General features: G+C 39.8%; 1 protein-coding gene across 1 annotated transcript in view; it reads left to right on the top strand.

Annotated features, from left to right (window-relative positions):
* The first annotated feature begins 733 nt into the window (after window positions 1–733).
* Window positions 734–17,676, top strand: part of Rlim (ring finger protein, LIM domain interacting) — a 19,313-nt gene continuing 2,370 nt past the window's right edge. Inside the window, exons 1-5 of the mRNA XM_021152734.2 lie at window positions 734–922; window positions 2,674–2,735; window positions 14,656–14,845; window positions 16,068–16,154; window positions 17,371–17,672. Of these exons, the coding sequence (XP_021008393.1) occupies window positions 14,680–14,845; window positions 16,068–16,154; window positions 17,371–17,672 (555 nt within the window). The 5' untranslated portion in view covers window positions 734–922; window positions 2,674–2,735; window positions 14,656–14,679. The remainder of the gene's footprint in view (window positions 923–2,673; window positions 2,736–14,655; window positions 14,846–16,067; window positions 16,155–17,370; window positions 17,673–17,676) is intronic.

Raw genomic sequence — 17,676 nt, 5'->3', positions numbered from 1 at the left:
TCTCCCACTATCACTTTTTCCCATCCATTTACAAATCGCCGCACCCTTTTAAAGTACTCTAGTTAGAGCCCCGAGTCCTTCCTCACCACTTTTTAACATTGCAAATTCACTTTTGTCCCCATGGTTTATGCCTCCACCCACTTCCCCACTTTTAGTCTCCAGTATTTAGCAACAAATTGTTTTATAAGTGTGTTCACCCTAGATTACCAAATCCCATAAGGACTGAGAATTCTTGGACTATTTCTACTTAATTTATGATTCAACTTCCTCAACATCTACAGCTGTGCTTGATCTACAGTTGGCATTCGATAAATACATGTTGAATAAAAGGTTGGCTGCCGTCTACACTAGTCTGGACTGTGTGGATCAATGCCAGTTACACCGATACTACATTCTTGTTCTCTGAGAAAGGCTTCAAGCGGCCCGACTGTGACGTCCTTCAGCTTTCAAAATGGGAAAGCGAAGGTTCCCACAATTCGCAGAACGCGAATTTCTCGCTACAATTCAAAATGGCGAAGGAGGGTGGGGCCTGTCACATGGTGGGCGTCCCAGTAGCACTTTTTTTCCCGACCCGCTGCCCGCCCGGGCGGGTAGTCTGCCCGGCCCCTCCTCTGCCCACCAGGCCTTTTCGAGGGCTCAACTGGGATTGGCTGCCCAGCAGTCTGGGCGGGGGCCTGTGAAACTGGGAGCGCAGCATCACTTCCTGTTGTGGGCAGTCATTTCCTGTCAGTGCTTGGTAACAATGGGGAAGATAATGGCTGATTGAGCTACGTCTCCGAGCTGGCGCTGTTCTAGAGGCGGGTCTCTTGCCCGGGTTTAGAGGCGCGTTAGAACGCGGCGGCGGCGGCAGCACAGCAGCTCAGCGGAGGTCCCAGTGGCGGCAGTGGAGTCCAGTTGAGTACCCTCCTGGCCGAAACACCGTGTAAGTGAAGGTCCGGGCACCCCGAGAGATGGGATGTCGGACTGGAGGCAGGCAGGGGCCGCGGCCCTCAAAATGGCCCGAGTTGGCCAGCCGCGGCCGAGACACCCACTACGGCCTCCGGACCTGGGCTCGCGGCTGTGGGGGGCTCCGTGGCGTAGTCGCCGCTGCCATTTTAGTTGGGTGGCGTGTGTCGGCCCGGCTCGTGGAAGAAGGGGAAGGAGTCGGGCAGGACTTCCTCTCCGAGGCCGTGGAGTCGGGGCCCGGCCCTCCCGAGCTAAGAACGAATGCCGGGGAGGCGATCCTGGACTCCGGGCCTCAGGCGTGAGGATGGCTCCAGTGCTTCTCCTTACTCAGAGGTTCCCCCCACCCCCCATCGTCGTCGACCCGCGTTGCGTATCGGGCTAGGGTTTGGGGAAGTGGGGTGGAGGTGCTCTTAAGTCGGATGTTGGGAACTCTTGAGCCTTCAGATTTTCACAGGATTCGCAGAGCCTCATTTTGAACGCTTCTGTAGGGCATAACCAGTTTGTTAACCTCTGGGGCTACGGTGACAGTCTTCCGGGAGGATCGGAGACAAACGTGGTTTGCGTCCCTGCACCTTTAGCCCTAAGTGTATCCTTGGCCAGATTTTACTAGAAGGGTTTTCCTCCTCACAAGAAAAAAAATTAAAAAAAAAAAAAAAAAACGGAGGGAAAAGACGTTGCGGGTTGTTTTCCCTGGTAAGTGTGGGAATTGAGCCAGACTATTTTCAAGTTAATTTCCGTGTGATCTGCCAGCAGCCCTACCCCTCCCCCACTCAGAAAAAAACCCTAAGGGTCTCTGCTTCTGCGGGCGGGCGGTACCTGCCACGTACGCCATAGCTTAGTAACTAGTATTAACCGGTTGGGCTTCTGCTTCCTGAATACTCAGTCCCTTTCCCCCTTCTGCTGATTAATTTCAAGATGGAGGAGACAGCCACGTTCTTTTCCTGGACAGTTTCACCATACTTATTCCACAGGTTCGTCTGGCATCTGAGGCCTAGGAGACTAGTTATTTAGGTCATTTTTTTCCTCTTTTGGAGGGGAAAGGGATTTTATATCAGATTCTCATGCGCTCCTGGCAGGCCCCACTATATATATGTTTTTTTTTTTTCTAGAAATAAGTTGCTTACATTTCTTGACTTGTAATTAGCCACCGTGCGTTTGAATGATTGAAGACAGAAAGAATAGGAAGTGTAGTCCTAATCATTTCTTTGAGTCTTTGTAATTAGGAGGCAGGCACAATTACAGGTCCACCTTTTCCTCAAATCACTTTCTGAAATACAGGTTAAGTATCTAAAAAGACCAACCCAAGCACCCTTTAAGATAACTATTTTAGGGCAAACAATCATGCTGAAAAGGTCACAAACATCCCTTAGCTTAAAATGGCCTGATGATTTTTATTATTTTAATTTCTGCCTTAGGCTACTGTGGTATACCATATAAGTCCTTGAAAGTGGCTCGTAGAACTTGAAAATAATTATTAGTCTGATAAGGAAAAGCCTATTTTAAACAAACTAATATTAAAAGGTAGATTGCCTCTTGGCCTTTAAAGGAAATCTTTTATCTAACTCCTGGTTCCTTCTGACCTTGGTTGTCCAAATATCCTAATACTAACATTGAGTTAGGTTGGGCTATGATATATATAACCAAAATGTGTTCTTAAGAATTTGTTTTATTTCAAAGAAAATATAGATTTTGTAACAGGAAGAATAATGAATGCTTTTTTTTTTCTAGAGCTGAGTGAAGAAGATTAAAATCCAGATTATTGGATTTCAATACTATGTCCTAAAAGACAGGTAATTATTTTTGTGTTGTCTCCTGGTGATTTATAATAATAGAATGCATTTTACAAATATACATTCTATTCTACAGCCATGTGGTTGAATGGATTCATTGGTGTTGGCTATTCATAATGGGTACTTTCTACTGTGAATTCAAAGGGTACCTTTTCAGTACCTGAAAGTGCTTTATCTGTGGCATCTGTAGGTCTGTCTATCTATCATGCTGTTTTACAAGACAGTCTCTCTTTGTAATCCTGGAACTAGTTCTATAGATCAGGCTGGCCTAGAACTTAGAGATCCACTTGGTCTGCCTCCTGAGTGCTAAGATTAGAGGTGTGCACTGAAAGAAAGAAGTATGCTGCTTTTAAGATGTTGTTAGAGACCTGGGTATAAGAAGTTGTTTTTAAATGTTCAGTGAATAAATGAAATACCAATAGAATATGTGTTACTTTCTGTGCCATAATTTTCTTTTCTTCAAGATTCAAGAAGTCATATTGGTATGTATTACTCTAATTGGAATTAATTTTTTCATTATTATCAACATTGTAAGATAAGCGTATAAATTACTTGTGCTAACCAGTACACTTAATAAGAAAACAAATGCAAACTTGGATTGTCCTAAGCCAACTGATTATGGTTTTGAAGCACTTATTTTATCTCAGGTCTGTCCCAGCACTGAAGGCACCAAACTCACCTCTATACCTGTTGGTTCTCCAGTTACCAGAAAGCTAGTGGAAATTAAAAGTGATAATCTGTAAGTTATCTTGTATCTGAAACTATAAATGCTAAAGTAATTTGCCTCAGTGGACCGGGTGAGAGGTTATCAACCAGTATACATTATTTGGGTGTTTTGCTATAGAGTTCCTATTTCATCTAGTCATATTCTTGGTGTAAGTCAGTGCCATGGTGGCCCACATCTGGAATCCTGACAGTTGGAGGGCCAGACACAGGAAGATCACCACAACTTGAGCCCACCAGATCTAGATAGTGAATTCCAGACAAGATAGTAAAATCTTGTTTCAAAAAAAAATAATCAGGAGTCTTTTTTAAAGAAACAGCTTAATAACAAATTCTTTAAAAAGGCACACATCTTTAATCCCAGCACTTGGGAGGCAGAGGCAGGCAGGATTTCTGAGTTCAAGGCCCGCCTAGTCCACAGAGTGAGTTCCAGGACAGCCAGGGCTACACAGAGAAACTGTCTCGAAAAACCAGAAAAAAAAAGTAATGTTAGGCTGATATTTTTCACTTGACTAGCATTGTAATAAGGCTTTCAGGAAGAGGAGACAAGTGGAGCATTTGCATTTATAAAATTGTATTCCATGTACTTTTTCCATAATCCTAGAGGACTGGGAAATAGAAATACCTCTTGGACTAGCATCCTGTTCCTCTGATTTACTCTAGAGTGGGTAACAGATAAAAAAGTAAAAAAAAAAAAAAATAATAAGGTTCTGGACTTTGAAGTCACTGTCTAGGAGGAGGCCATTCTGTTTTGTAGGTATACTTATCTAACATGGAGATTTCTAAATCCCTGGGGCCCAGTTACAACAGTACTTTGAAGTTTTGATAACCAATGCTCAGACAGTAATAGTTGCATTGTTTTTTCCGTCATTATTTATTTTACCTCTGAATGGGGATATTTCCTAGATAGTGTATAAAGCAGTTCATCTTTCCTCCTTCAGTTAACTGAGGTGTTTTTCAAAGATGGTTATCTTGTTTATGGGTGTATATGGTTTTGAACATAGGATTTTCCACCTGAAATTTGTAATTGTCAATTTTACTCTAGATTTTTCTCATATTAAACTTGAGATTTTTATTCCATTAATTATAGCAGCATCAATAGCTGTGAGGAACAAATATCTGTAATAGACAGCAGCATAATTGTCTGTCTGCATGTGCTTAAGGTAGGTTAATGGTAATAACTGCACATCTACAGATTACTGTTTGTGACCTGTGGCAGTCCAAAGGAGTCTGATGGGAATGATTCTTTCTGGTTAGGGACATATACTAGTTTGATGATAACTTAGGTGCAGGCATAAAAGGTTCTTATTAGTGTATGAGTCAGGGTTAAAGGCCCACACGTGATTTCTGTGTAGCAACAATACCTCAGGAAGGATAGAGTTATCATGTTTGATCTTAAAGACTTGTTTTCCTCAACTAAAATGAATTTGTTAGTATAGGTGATAGGCCAGTCCTTTTTTGGCTGTGTTTTTTTAATTTATTTTTATTTTTTAAAGATTTATTTATTATATTCAGTACACTGTAGCTATCTTCAGACTTACCAGAAGAGGGCGTCAGATCTCATTACAGGTGGTTGTGAGCCACCATGTGGTTGCTGGGATTTGAACTCAGGACTTTCGAAGAGCAGTCAGTGCTCTTACCCACTGAGCCATCTCGCCAGCCCCCTATTTAAAATTTTTTTTTTTTAAGGCAAGGTTTCTTCTGTAGTATAAGCTGTCCTGGAACTAATTATATAACAACCTCATGGAAATCTTTGTCTCATCTGAGTATTTTGGGAAAATATTTTTGTTTTGTTTTGCTTTACTTTGCTTTTTGATAAGATTTGTTGTGTAGCCCAGGCCATCCTTGAACTCATGATCGTCCTACCTTGGGCTTCTGACTGCTAGAATTAACAGGAGTGTTTGTTTCACAGGCCCAGCTTGATAAGGACTCTTAAATCTTGAAGTAGTACTGTGGTTACTGATAACTGTCAGCTGGAGATTAAATTCACTATCTGAATGACTTGAGTGAGATGGAGTGTCATCAGAGTGGCTTCCCACTAACCTGATCCTATATATTGGTAGCATAGCGCAGTTTTGTCCTTTATTTTACTATGTAGTTATTTCAATTGTTTTAGACACTTGTAGGTGGAATTGTGGACTATTAAGTCTAGTACTCCTCTGCAAAGAGCTTGGGCGTGAGGGACATCCCCGAATCCGTTTGGATTTCTCAACTACCCTTTCAAGAGGTAAAGATAGGAAATTACAGGAAAAGCTAAGTGTGCATTACTATTTGGGTAATACGTAATCTCTCCTTAATATGGTGTCTTAGGAGTGTTGAGTGCACTGTACTGCTAGTGTCCTGCTGGAAATTTATTAACAAATTGTGTGAACGGTGAGCAGAATCTTCCCATAAATAAATGCAGTAACACAACTCTGTTCTGTTTTCTTCAATTCGATGTATTATTATATGCATCGTATGTGTGTCTGTTGCCTATGTGGCCAAGGGAGGATGTCGGATCCCCTGGAACCAAAGTTACTGATGGTAGTGAGCCATCATGTAGTGCTGGGAATCAAATCAGGTCTTGTGTAAGAGGAACAAGTACTCTAAACTAAGGAGCCATCTCTATCCCCTCTGCCATTGTTTTGGTTTTGCTTTTTGTTTTTGATAGTTTAGCACTGTCTAGCCTAGAACTCGAATTCTGCCTCCTTCTGCCTCCTGAGTGCTGGAATTAAAGGTATGTTGCACTATGCCCTGTTTTTTTAAATAATGCTATGTGTTTTTAAAAGTGAGAGATGACAGAAAAGCACAGCTCACCATCAATCTACTTGCATATATTATATATTTAATGAAATTTCAACATTCTACAAAGGAAAATTCCTTTTTTTTTTTTGAAACAGGGTTTCTCTGGGTAGCCCCCACAGTCCTGGCACTCACTATGTGTACCAAGCTGGCCTTGAACTCTGGCTCCTAAGTGCTGAGATTGAAGGCATATAACAGCACCACCTGACTAAGAAAAATTCTTAACATTTTTAGTATCTTTGTACATAATGGTACCTTTTATCCCGACTTCAAATCTAGTAGATCATTTGATTTAACTCTGTATATTATTTTTACGAACCTGGGGGTTGAAACTAAAGCCTTACACATACCAGGCAAGTGCTCTACTACTGATTTGTAGTCTGAATGACCTTTTTTACTTTATATTCATGTTTCATGAAGTTGCTTAAGCTACCCTGGGTCTAACTGTAGCATAGACAAGCCTTGAACTTGTGAGACAAGGTTTTACTATATAAAACTATGCTGTGCTCAGACTCAGATCTGACTGTCTTGAGTGCTGGGATAACCATACTTGACTATGGTTAAATGAACAGATGGTTTTTCTTTTTGGTGTTAGTATTATTGAACTTTATTGATAAAAATAATAAAGCCTAAGAAGTAGGATGTAAGCTGAGCTGTACTGCTCAGTGGTAGAGTGTTTGGCTCATATGCATAAGCCATTTCCAGCACTGTCAGAAAATTACAGAGCCAGCATGGTAACATGGGCCTACGCTCCATAGTGAGACCATGGCCTCCAAAAGCAGAGCAGAAAAGAAAAAATCCAGCTGTTTATGCCAGGAAACAATGTTTTGTGGGTTGGGGTTATAACTCAGTAGAAGAGTGAGTATCAATTGAAAGCTGTTTTGTTAGTGGGTTTTATGACATGGGAGTGTAATCCCTCCCCCTACCTGGGAGGCTGAGGCAGGAGGTTAACAGTCAAAATGCTTCAGAATGCTAAGGATGCAGCTCAGTGTGCTAGGGTGCTTGTCTTGCATATGTAAGGCCCTAGGTTCAATCCTCAGCACTACAAAAACTTTTTTCCCCATGATTGAAAGCTTTTATACAAGGATTGGTATAAAAGAAGCACATGGTATGAGATTCAGTAGTTATGCCTATTGGGATTTAAGGACTATATTTTAAAGCACACACCGTGGGGTGTGCAGGGAGGTAGTAGTCATGTAGTGAAAGCTTGATTGCCTTTGGAATCAGTAGACCTGTATTTAATTGCTGACCAGTCACTATCCATGGGGCTTTCACACAATCATTCCTTCCTGTTCTTAGCTTCTCACTTGTGAAACCCTGAAATTGAGGCATGTTTCCTACTTAATGGGACTGTTGTCAGGACTAAGTGGACAATTGTTTTAAAAGATCTGTTTTTATATTGTTTTATAATCAGAGGTAGGTAAAAGAGCTAAGTGCTTTAAGAGTAGTTGGATTTTTTTCTACAGTTGACTTGTATTGGTAATCTTTTGAGGAAAGTATTGTTTTAAAATGTCTGAAGCTACTTATATATACAAGTGTATGATCTGTGTTATGAATATTAAACCTTGAGAATGAGGTGATAGAATAAAGACCCTCTCTGGTTATGTGGAAGGATTCCAAGGATGTGTAGGCCTTGTCTCCCCCCTCAGCTCACAGTAGCAAAGCAGGGCTTCCCACGTGAGACAAGTTCTCTGCCACTGAGCACTATGCTCTTTTTCCCTGTTACTAGTTTAACTGGAAATGTATCATAATTCCTTTCATCATACATTTCTTAAAGGCTAGCAACATTTTTTGCTGATTATACTGCAGTGGTGAAAATTCTGGCTTTTAGTTGGTTGGATCATGGTTTCCTAACATCTGCAACACATCTTTACCTCTCAAACAATTGTGACTTGGCTTTATTACCTTTCTTCATGGCCAATACAGGACTCCTCTACCTGGTATTGAGACCACTGCTTGCATTCAGAATTTCCTTTTCTTTCAAAATGTTTAAGCAGGTACCTCAGGTTCTGGAACCTGAGATGTAACTCACCATTATGGCTTTCCCCACAGGGTGGAAGTCCCTTCCCAGTGCTGCAATCTCTTACTCCACTCTTAGGCAATGAAAAGTTAAAGCAGAAAGGATGGAGAGTTAGGGTAGTAGTGGGGAATTAATTAAATCAGATTTTACTCTCCTTGTCCCCAAAATAACTACAAGCCACAAACTTTTCTGATGGAAGCCACTGCCTTAGCAAACACTTCTATTTAGCAAGGCCTTGCTAGTTTGCTTGAAGTTGGAATAAGAAATATGTTGCAGAAATGTATGGAGAGTTTTTCAAATATGTAGGGGGACTATAGAACAGCACATCATGGACGTAAAAGGAATGTGAGCTGGTCTTTTATTCTGTTTTGTGGCCTTACCAAGAAGGTGTTAGAATTTTGTTTCATTGGAACATACAGCTCAATATTACCATTTTCCCAGACATACATACCTGTACTTAATGACATTTTAGTGCAGAGGGTCTTTTGAATTCACTGCTTTTTTTTATTAACTTCTACACAATATGACTATAGATTTAGGTAGTTTTAAGGTGCTGCTTTAAGGTGCTGATAACATCTCCATTTGGGAGCAGTTTTGTTATATTACAAGAAAGAATTACTGGCTTTCCTGTTTGTGTTAATTCTTGGCTCTAGTTTGACACTGGGTGTCCTTTGCTTTACACCTTTCTATTTGAAGGTGTCTTTCTGTTTCTTCCTTCTTCCCCTCTCCGCCTCTTTTTTAAATACAGTCTTATATAGTACCAAGCTAGACTGCAACTTAGTGTGTAGACCAGACTGTCCTTGAATTCACTTATATCCATCTGCCTCTGACTCTACCTCCTGAGTGCCAGGATTAAAGATGTGCACTGCCATGCCTTGCCTTTCTCTTTTTTTTTTCTGTTGTATTTTTTAGCCTTATTACCTTTGATCTAGTGTATTTTTTCATTTTTATTTTAGCCTATCTTCATTGTCTCCTGAGAACTCACCTGTACTATCCTGATTGGCCTATGTAAACCAGGCTGGCCTCGAACTCACAGAGATTTGTGTACCTCTGCCTCTTGAGTGCTTGGATTATGTGTGTGTCAATCCATTGAGTTTAGATAGTATTTTTAAAATCTCCATTTTTTTCTAAAGGTTTCTGCTTCTTCCAGGTTTAATCTCCTTGAAGCTGTTCTTAAGACTGCACTGTTTTTGGCATGTGAGTTTTATCTTAGGTTCATGTCCTTCAAATGTCAGAACTTATCAGATATTTTTGCCTTCTTATATTTTTAAAACCTATTCACATGGAAGTTATCTTCAGAATTGTTTACTGATTTGTCACAAGTAGATTTCCTCCTAACTTTAGTGTCTGGAATGTTGACTGCTTTAAGAATGTTAAACATTAGTGGTGATTTTTTAAAGATTTAATATATATATATATATATATATATATATATATATATATATATATATATATAGAGAGAGAGAGAGAGAGAGAGAGAACACTGTGGCTGTCTTCAGACACATCAGGAGAGGGCATCAGATCTCATTACACATGGTTGTGAGCTGGGAATGGAACTCAGGACCTCTGGAAGAGCAGTCAGTGCTCTTAACCACTGAGCCATCTCTCTAGCCCCAGTGGTTTTCTTTAGGAAATTATGGCTTGAGGGTTCTGTTTTCTTTCCCTTTGTGTTTTTCTGTTTTTTAAAACAAACAAAAAAACAGTTGCTGCTACCATTACCAATGCCAATTTGTGTTACTTGTAAGGAAAATAGCAGTGTGTGTGGGTTTTTTTATGTTTGTTTATCCTTCTTGGCCCATGTACTTTTATGACTGTTCACTCTGTTCTGGTCAGAAATTTCAGAAAACATTTGTCAGAAATTTCTATAAAAATGAAACTTAGTAATGAGCTAGGAAACGGAAAACCCCTCTGCCTCCTTTCATGCTCATTTTATTGACTTAAACAGTAAAAGGATGGTTTAGAGAACAGTGGTTTATGGGAAGTGGAATGGAAATCTGAGTGTGACTATTCCTACACTGTTTAGCCTCAAGTAAGTAACTGGGCAATATTTAATAAGAACAGGCCTCTTTGTGCTTTTTAAAGTCTGGAATAGGGTTTTGATTTTATTTTTTAGAGATAGTCCTTGTATCTTGAGCTGGCTTTGAACTCTTGCCTTGCTTGGTCTTCCAAGTATGAGGATTGTAGATGTGAGCTACTATACTGAGGAGGTTTTGTTTTTCCCTTCAGGACTGATTTATGAAGATACTGTACATTGTTACATGTGTATGTGGAGGAGGGTAAATTATAGTACTCTCCGGCACAGATTTATTTTCATGCTGTCATTGTTGGTTTGGGTTACTATAATAGGACGTCCTAAGCTGCATATGTTATAAACAACAGAAACTTAGAGAGCTCATGAAGCTGGGTAGTCAGAATCAAGACCTGGGCAATTTGATGTCTGAAGAGGGTTGACTTCATGGTTCTCACTGTAGTCCCGTTAAAGAAAATGTCAAGGTAGCTCTCTTAAAGGTTTCTCCAAGAAGGGTGCACTAATCCTTACTTCCTAATACTATAACTTTGACGGTTAGGATTTCAGCATGGGAACCTTAGGTGAAAGAGAAGCTAAAATTACAGAAGGGTCACTCCTCCCTTTTTCTTGTTTCTGTTGGTTTTGTTGCGGTTATTTGGTTTTGGTTTTGGTTCTTTTTGGGGGGATGAGATATTACTGTGTTGCCCAGGTTAGCCAGGTATTCAAACTCCTTTGTTCTCAGAGCCAGGCATGATAGCACACATCTGTGTCTACAATACTTGGATCTTGGAGTCAGGGATCCAGAGTTTGGGGTCAGCTTTTGTGATCCATTAAACCCTGTCTTAAAAATATATCCAAAACATTTGTTGCCAGGCAGTGGTGGCGCACGCCTTTAATCCCAGCACTCGGGAGGCAAAGGCAGGTGGATTTCTGAGTTTGAGGCCAGCCTGGTCTACAGAGTGAGTTCCAGGACAGCCAGGGCCACACAGAGAAACCCTGTCTCGAACAAAACAAAAAAGAAAAAAACCCTTTTGTCTCCAGTCTCCTAAGTATCTGGGATTACAAGCTTGTGCTGCTACAATTGGCCTGATAAAGTTGTTGCTGATTAATCTCAATGTTTAGTAATAATAATAGTTTATTACATTGCCACCTAATACAAGTTAACCAGTGAGAAGATGGTCATTCTCTTTAGGGCAATGTTCTCAAGTCTAAGTCAGTATACCTCAGTGACCACTTGTAAATGTTTGTCCACTTTGAGTGACTTGAAATGAGTTTTTTTTTTTTACATGTCATCTTTAGTTTTGTGTCATTCATAGATTTGGGGGCAGGGGTTGTGCATTTTACATCTTTGAAAATGGTACACTTGCATGTACCAGCTCTTTAGTAATCCATGGGCTTGATTTTTTTTTAATGGTGCATAGTCATCTCTTAAAGATTCAATTCCCAAGTATAACTTTTAGGGTATTTCCCCTTCAAGGCCAAATAGAAGTTTGGTTATATGCTGTATGACTTTCATTTTGAGATTTACTTATTATATATATATATATATATATATATGCGCTTCTTATGTTTTTTGGGTTTTGTTTTTTTTTTTTTTTTCCGGGCCTACACGCATGTGTGTGCACCAAATGATTGATTAGTATCTGGAGGCCAAGAAGAGAGTGCCAGATCCCCTAGAGATGGAGTTACAGGTGGTTGTGAGCTATCATGCTGGTAATTACAGAACTTGTATCCTCTGCTAGAGCAGCCAGTGCTCTTTGTTTGTTTGGACTAGGGGCATAGTTTGAGACAGGGTTTCTCTGTGTAGCTTTGGTTGTCCTATCTTAAAATTCGCATAGTTTGAGACAGGGTTTCTCTGTGTAGCTTTGGTTGTCCTATCTTAAAATTCGCTCTGTAGACCAGGGTCACCTTGAACTCTCAGAGATCTGCCCATCTGCCATCAGAGTGCTGGGTTTTAAGGGTTTGTGCCACCACTGCCCTGCAGGAGCCAGTACTTTTAACCACCAAACAGTTGCCCCAGTGATGAAGTTTATTTTTGCTTTTGGAAGTGTAGTTGGAGTTCAGAGATCTGGTAAACATCAAAGGAGTAGAGCTCCCATGTCTTTGATAGCCTGTTGTACCAGCATTTCTTTCAAGTTTGGCATGTCCTCTTGCCATTAAGAGACATTATCAAGTTATAGCCAAACCTAATTCCTTAAGCCATTTGTATTTTGAAGGAATTGAGGTCATCCTCATTAAGGAAAAAGAAATGATCTTTGACCCAAGTTCTATAAATTACAATAAAATCTAACCAAGGTTAAACCTGTGGCTCAAATGAAGCAGGAGAATTGATTGCCATGAGTTCAAGTCCAGCATAGGCTACAAAGTAAAATCCTCTCTTCAAAACAAAAACAATTTGGTAGATTTCTGAAAGAATCCCAGGACTCAGATGGCAGATCTCTTAAGTCTGAGCCTGCACTGGTCTACAGAGTGAGTTCTAGGCCAGCCAAGGCTATATAGTGAAATCCTATCTCAAAGAAAAGAAAATTTTTTTGACAAAAACAAATCCATACAACTAAAGATGATTAAAGCCACAAGAATGAGGTTTATATTGACACTACTGGTTCAGTAACATGATGGATTCATATTTTCTTCAAAGTATTTGTTGAAAATAAAATGAGTGACCAGAGGCTTTAAAACAAGATAAAACTAAAGTCAACCAGTTTTTTTCCTACTCCATATATTTTTACCACTTTAAATCACCTCTAATCCTACCATTCAGAAAGCTAGGCATGAGATTGACATTCTGTCTAGTTCCTCACTTTTTATATAACTATAGTAAATAAAAACATAGTGCTAATAAATTAATTTCCTTTGTACACATTTCTGCTCTTAAACAAAATTTTATTTACCATTGATAAAATGGCTTTCTTTGCTCAGAAAAAAGAATTGAGCCATTTGGAAACTTTTGAATAAGCTTTCATTTTTGCTTTTTTTTTTTTTAATTGAAAAAAGGTTTTGGCTGGCTGGTGGTGTTATATGCATTTAATCCCAGCACTTGGGAAGCAAAAGCAGGCAGATCTCTCTGTTCCAGGACACCCAGGGCTACACAGAGAAACCTTGCCTCAGAAAAAAAAAGAAGAAAAGAAAGGAAGAAAACAAAGGGTCTCCTTTGCTGACTCCTGTGACCCTTTCCACTCATCCAGCTCCACCCCTTTCTCTCTGTTAGAAAACAGAGGCACACAAACCCCTCCCCTAGTTTCTTACTGATACCTAACCTCTGCTTATATGAATTGTAACATGCCTATCAAGGACTTAGAAAATAACATCCACATATAAGAGAAAACATTATTTTTCTTGGAGTCTGGATTATCTTACTCAGGTTGTTTTTCTAGCTTTATCCGCTGACTTGTAAATTTCATAACTTCCATTTTTAACAGCTAAATAATAGTCCAATGTATTTTTTTAATGAAATGTTTTAGATGAGCTCTTTCACCTTGGGTTTTCTAATTAGCAGAACATAGATTTTTCCTGAATTGGGACTATTTTGACAAATATTTTAGTCTAATTTTATACTACTTTAGCATACTGATAGTATCTGCCAAAGTGCAACCTTGGTCATCTAATGCGGTTAAAAGTAGGTAGCCTCTGCTGTGCCTTTTATACGTGTTGTTCAAATGTGTTTCTCAGTTACTGCAAAGAGTATATACTTGCATGTTTTTAAAAAGTCACAGGATGATACACGTGCCATACTTGAAATCATATCAAGTTGCAATTGCATTGGGGTAACTGGAAGTGCAGAGAGCAGCGGTGCAAAGCAGTGAGAGACCCACTTACAGTCTGTCCCAGTTGCTCATTTCGCCCATAACAACACGAGCATGCATGGCTGTGCTCCAGTAAGACTAGGAATACTGGTGTGTATTTCCTAGTTTTCATACACGGCAAACATTTTTTAAAATGTGAAAGTAGCCAGGCATTGTGGCACATGTCTATAAGCCCAGCACTTAAGAGCCGGAGAACCGAGTTTGAGTTGACTGGACCACACAGACTTCCCTGGCTGAAGTTACTATCAAACCCAGGAGCTGGATGTGTATCCTCATGGTGGAATGTATTCAAGGAAGGCCCTAGGTTCACTTCCTACCGTGTCAATGTAAAAAGCCATTTTTAGATTACAAAGAAGATAAAAAAAACTGGCCACATTACTGAATTAGGCCCAAACAAAACACTATGGTTGCTAACTTATCCTGACCTAGACTTCTAGTGTACCAGTGTTTTCCCAAAGTTTTTCTGTTATATTTAATTTGTTTTTCTTAAAATTCACATCTATTCCTGCATTCTAGTTTCCAAGTAAATAAAGGTATGCAATGCATAATGGCGTCTGTTTTCAATTTGGTCTTTTTTCTTTTTAGATAATTTTCCACTTGTTCATCAAGATGGAGAACTCAGATTCTAACGATAAAGGAAGTGACCAGTCTGCAGCTCAGCGCAGAAGTCAAATGGATCGCTTGGATCGGGAAGAGGCTTTTTATCAATTTGTAAATAATCTCAGTGAAGAAGATTATAGACTTATGAGAGACAACAATTTGCTGGGCACCCCAGGTAAGCTTCATGTAAATATATATATGTAAGTTGCTGGATTTTCTAAGAACAGTTTGTTTTATAATGTTTCTTTACTTAATGAAAAGTTACTAATACAGGAGGTGCAAAGTGGCAGTTGCTACTTTATTTATTTATTTATTTATTTATTTATTTATTTATTTATTTTGGTCTTTCGAGACAGGGTTTCTCTGTGTAGCCTTGGCTGTCCTGGAACTCACTTTGTAGACCAGGCTGGCCTTGAACTCAAAAATCCGCCTGCCTCTGCCTCCCGAGTGCTGGGATCAAAGGCGTGCACCACCACTGCCCGGCTGCTACTGTATTTATTGCCTGATTCTATTTTTTCATAATTAGAGTATTCCTGTCAGAGATGTTTGTGATTTTTGAATTATAAATCTTTAGTGAAATGGATCAAATAAGAATTGAGGTGAACACTTTAGCTAGCTATGCATCTGGGTACAAAATAACCAATGGGCCTTTGGTGTCAAGGATAGACTCATCTTATTTTGTCATCTCATCTTATTCTCTGAATGTGTCCCACCTGCAACCCTACGGAGTTAGCTGTGGGTAAACAGCTTGTCCTTAGTTATAATTTCACTGAGACACTGAGATAATGGTCTCATTTGATCCTAGTTACAACTGACTATTTCACTAACCTGTGGACGATTTCATTCATTCTCTCTCCCTCTCCCTCTCTCTCTTTCTCTTTCTTTCTTTCTTTCTTTCTTTCTTTCTTTCTTTCTTTCTTTCTTTCTTTCTTTCTGTTTATGATTTTAGAGCTTTATTGTAGAAAGGCAGAGAGAAGGTAGAAAGAGGGAGACCAGCCATGGCCACGTGGAGAGAAGGGGGGAAGGGGGAGAAAGGAGAGTTAGAGATAAAAGTAATCACTTAAGAGCGATTTCATTCATTTTCAAATGTAAGGGTTTTAGCAAGGCTTAGGTGGAGCATTTTGAGCAAACAGTACTAAACTTTAATTAGAAGGTCTTAACTGCAGTTCTGGCCCTGCTGTTACTCAGTTACCCTGCTTTCTGGCAAAACAGTTTAAAGTGCAGATCACAAAGCCAGACAGGACACAGTGGCACTTGCCTGTAATCCCAATTGCACAGGAGGTTCTTGAGTTTGAGGTCATCTTGTATGGACCCTTCTTTAAAAAGAATCATGGAGGGGGGGAAACTGACTTGCTGTTCTTAATTTGTAATTTTGCAACACATTGTTCAACTTTCAGGTGAAAGTACTGAGGAAGAGTTGCTCAGAAGACTACAACAAATTAAAGAGGGTCCACCACCACAGAGCCCCGATGAAAATAGAGGAGGTACATTTCGTTTGGGGAGGTGGGTCGGGTTTGGAAACACAGGAACTTTCTAATAGTGAATTTCAACCAAAGATTATCCAGAAATGCCACAAATTAATCTGGTGCTAAGTGCTCATAAAAAGAGAAATGGCACGTTCTTGCAATTTGGGGAGGAGGGCGACACTGCTGTGTCTGCCTCACCTTTGGATTGTTTGTTAATTGAGCAACAGTGAAGTCACCTATTTAAGTTGAGTTTCCTCCCCTTGGTTTTCTACATCCGTTGAAATGTTCTCCTACTCATTCCTTATTTATGAATGTGGCTTTATCAGCAAAAGGAAATGCTGTTGTTAGCCCAGCACCTTTCAGTTGGGTGTTTGTTCCTCCTGGGGGGCATTAGCAATGACTGGAGACATGTTTGGTGGCACAGCTGATGAGAGTTTGCTGTTAGTATCAAACAGAGAGCAAGTATGCTGGGGAATGGTTCTTCTCTCTGCAGGAACCTAGGAGCTATGATGGAAGTGTAAATTACTCTAGGTTCAGACTGTTCATTTGATAATAGTCTTTAGTTTTATAGAAATTGAAAATCTTGATAATTGATAAATATTCAAGTAATTATAAACTGTTAGCCTTGTTTATAGTTTTGCTCTGGCTATAATAAATATTCTTACATTTTAAAACAACTTCATGGTATCAAAGACAGCTAAAACTGATGAAAATTTGGTAGAAATATAATTGGACCAAAATCCCAACATTCCCCCCAACCCCCACCCCCAACTATGATGATGTAGTTTGATTTTGTTTAGACAGTGGCCTGGAAAATCCATGCCTTCCCACAGCCTCAGCATCTTCTAGAGCAGTGGCTCTCAACCTTCCCAATGATGTGACCCTTTAATACAGTTCTTCTTGTTGTGGTGACCCCAACCATAACATTATTTCATTGCTACTTCAAAGCTGTAATTTGCTACTGTTATGAATCATAATGTAAATATCTGATCTGCAGATGGTCTTAGTTGACACCCATGAAAGCCATGAAAGGCTTGTTTGAGCCCCCCAAAGGGGTCATAACCCACAGGTTGAGAACTGCTGATGCCTAAGTGTCTTTTAGCTTTCTCTTTTCAATGTAAATTTGTAAAATTTGTTCAGAGTTGCAAAATTCTTTAATGTTTATGTGCATTCCATGAGTGTCCTAATCGTGTAGTTCCTTTCTCTCCCCCCTCCCCTTCTTTGTTTTAAACAGCTGGAGAGTCTTCAGATGATGTGACCAACAGTGATTCTATAATAGATTGGCTTAACTCAGTCAGACAGACCGGAAATACAACAAGAAGTGGTCAGAGAGGAAACCAGTCCTGGAGAGCAGTGAGCCGGACTAATCCAAACAGTGGTGATTTCAGATTCAGTTTAGAGATAAATGTTAACCGTAATAATGGAAGCCAAACTTCAGAGAATNAAAATGAACCATCCACTAGGCGTCTTAGTGTAGAAAACATGGAAAGCAGCAGCCAAAGGCAAATGGAAAATTCTGCATCTGAATCAACATCTGCCA

Source organism: Mus caroli, chromosome X (genome assembly GCF_900094665.2).
Source record: "Mus caroli chromosome X, CAROLI_EIJ_v1.1, whole genome shotgun sequence".
In the NCBI taxonomy this organism is placed as follows: Eukaryota; Metazoa; Chordata; class Mammalia; order Rodentia; family Muridae; genus Mus; species Mus caroli.
The sequence above is the reverse complement of the archived record's forward strand: the minus strand, read 5'-3'. Positions and strand labels throughout refer to the sequence as shown.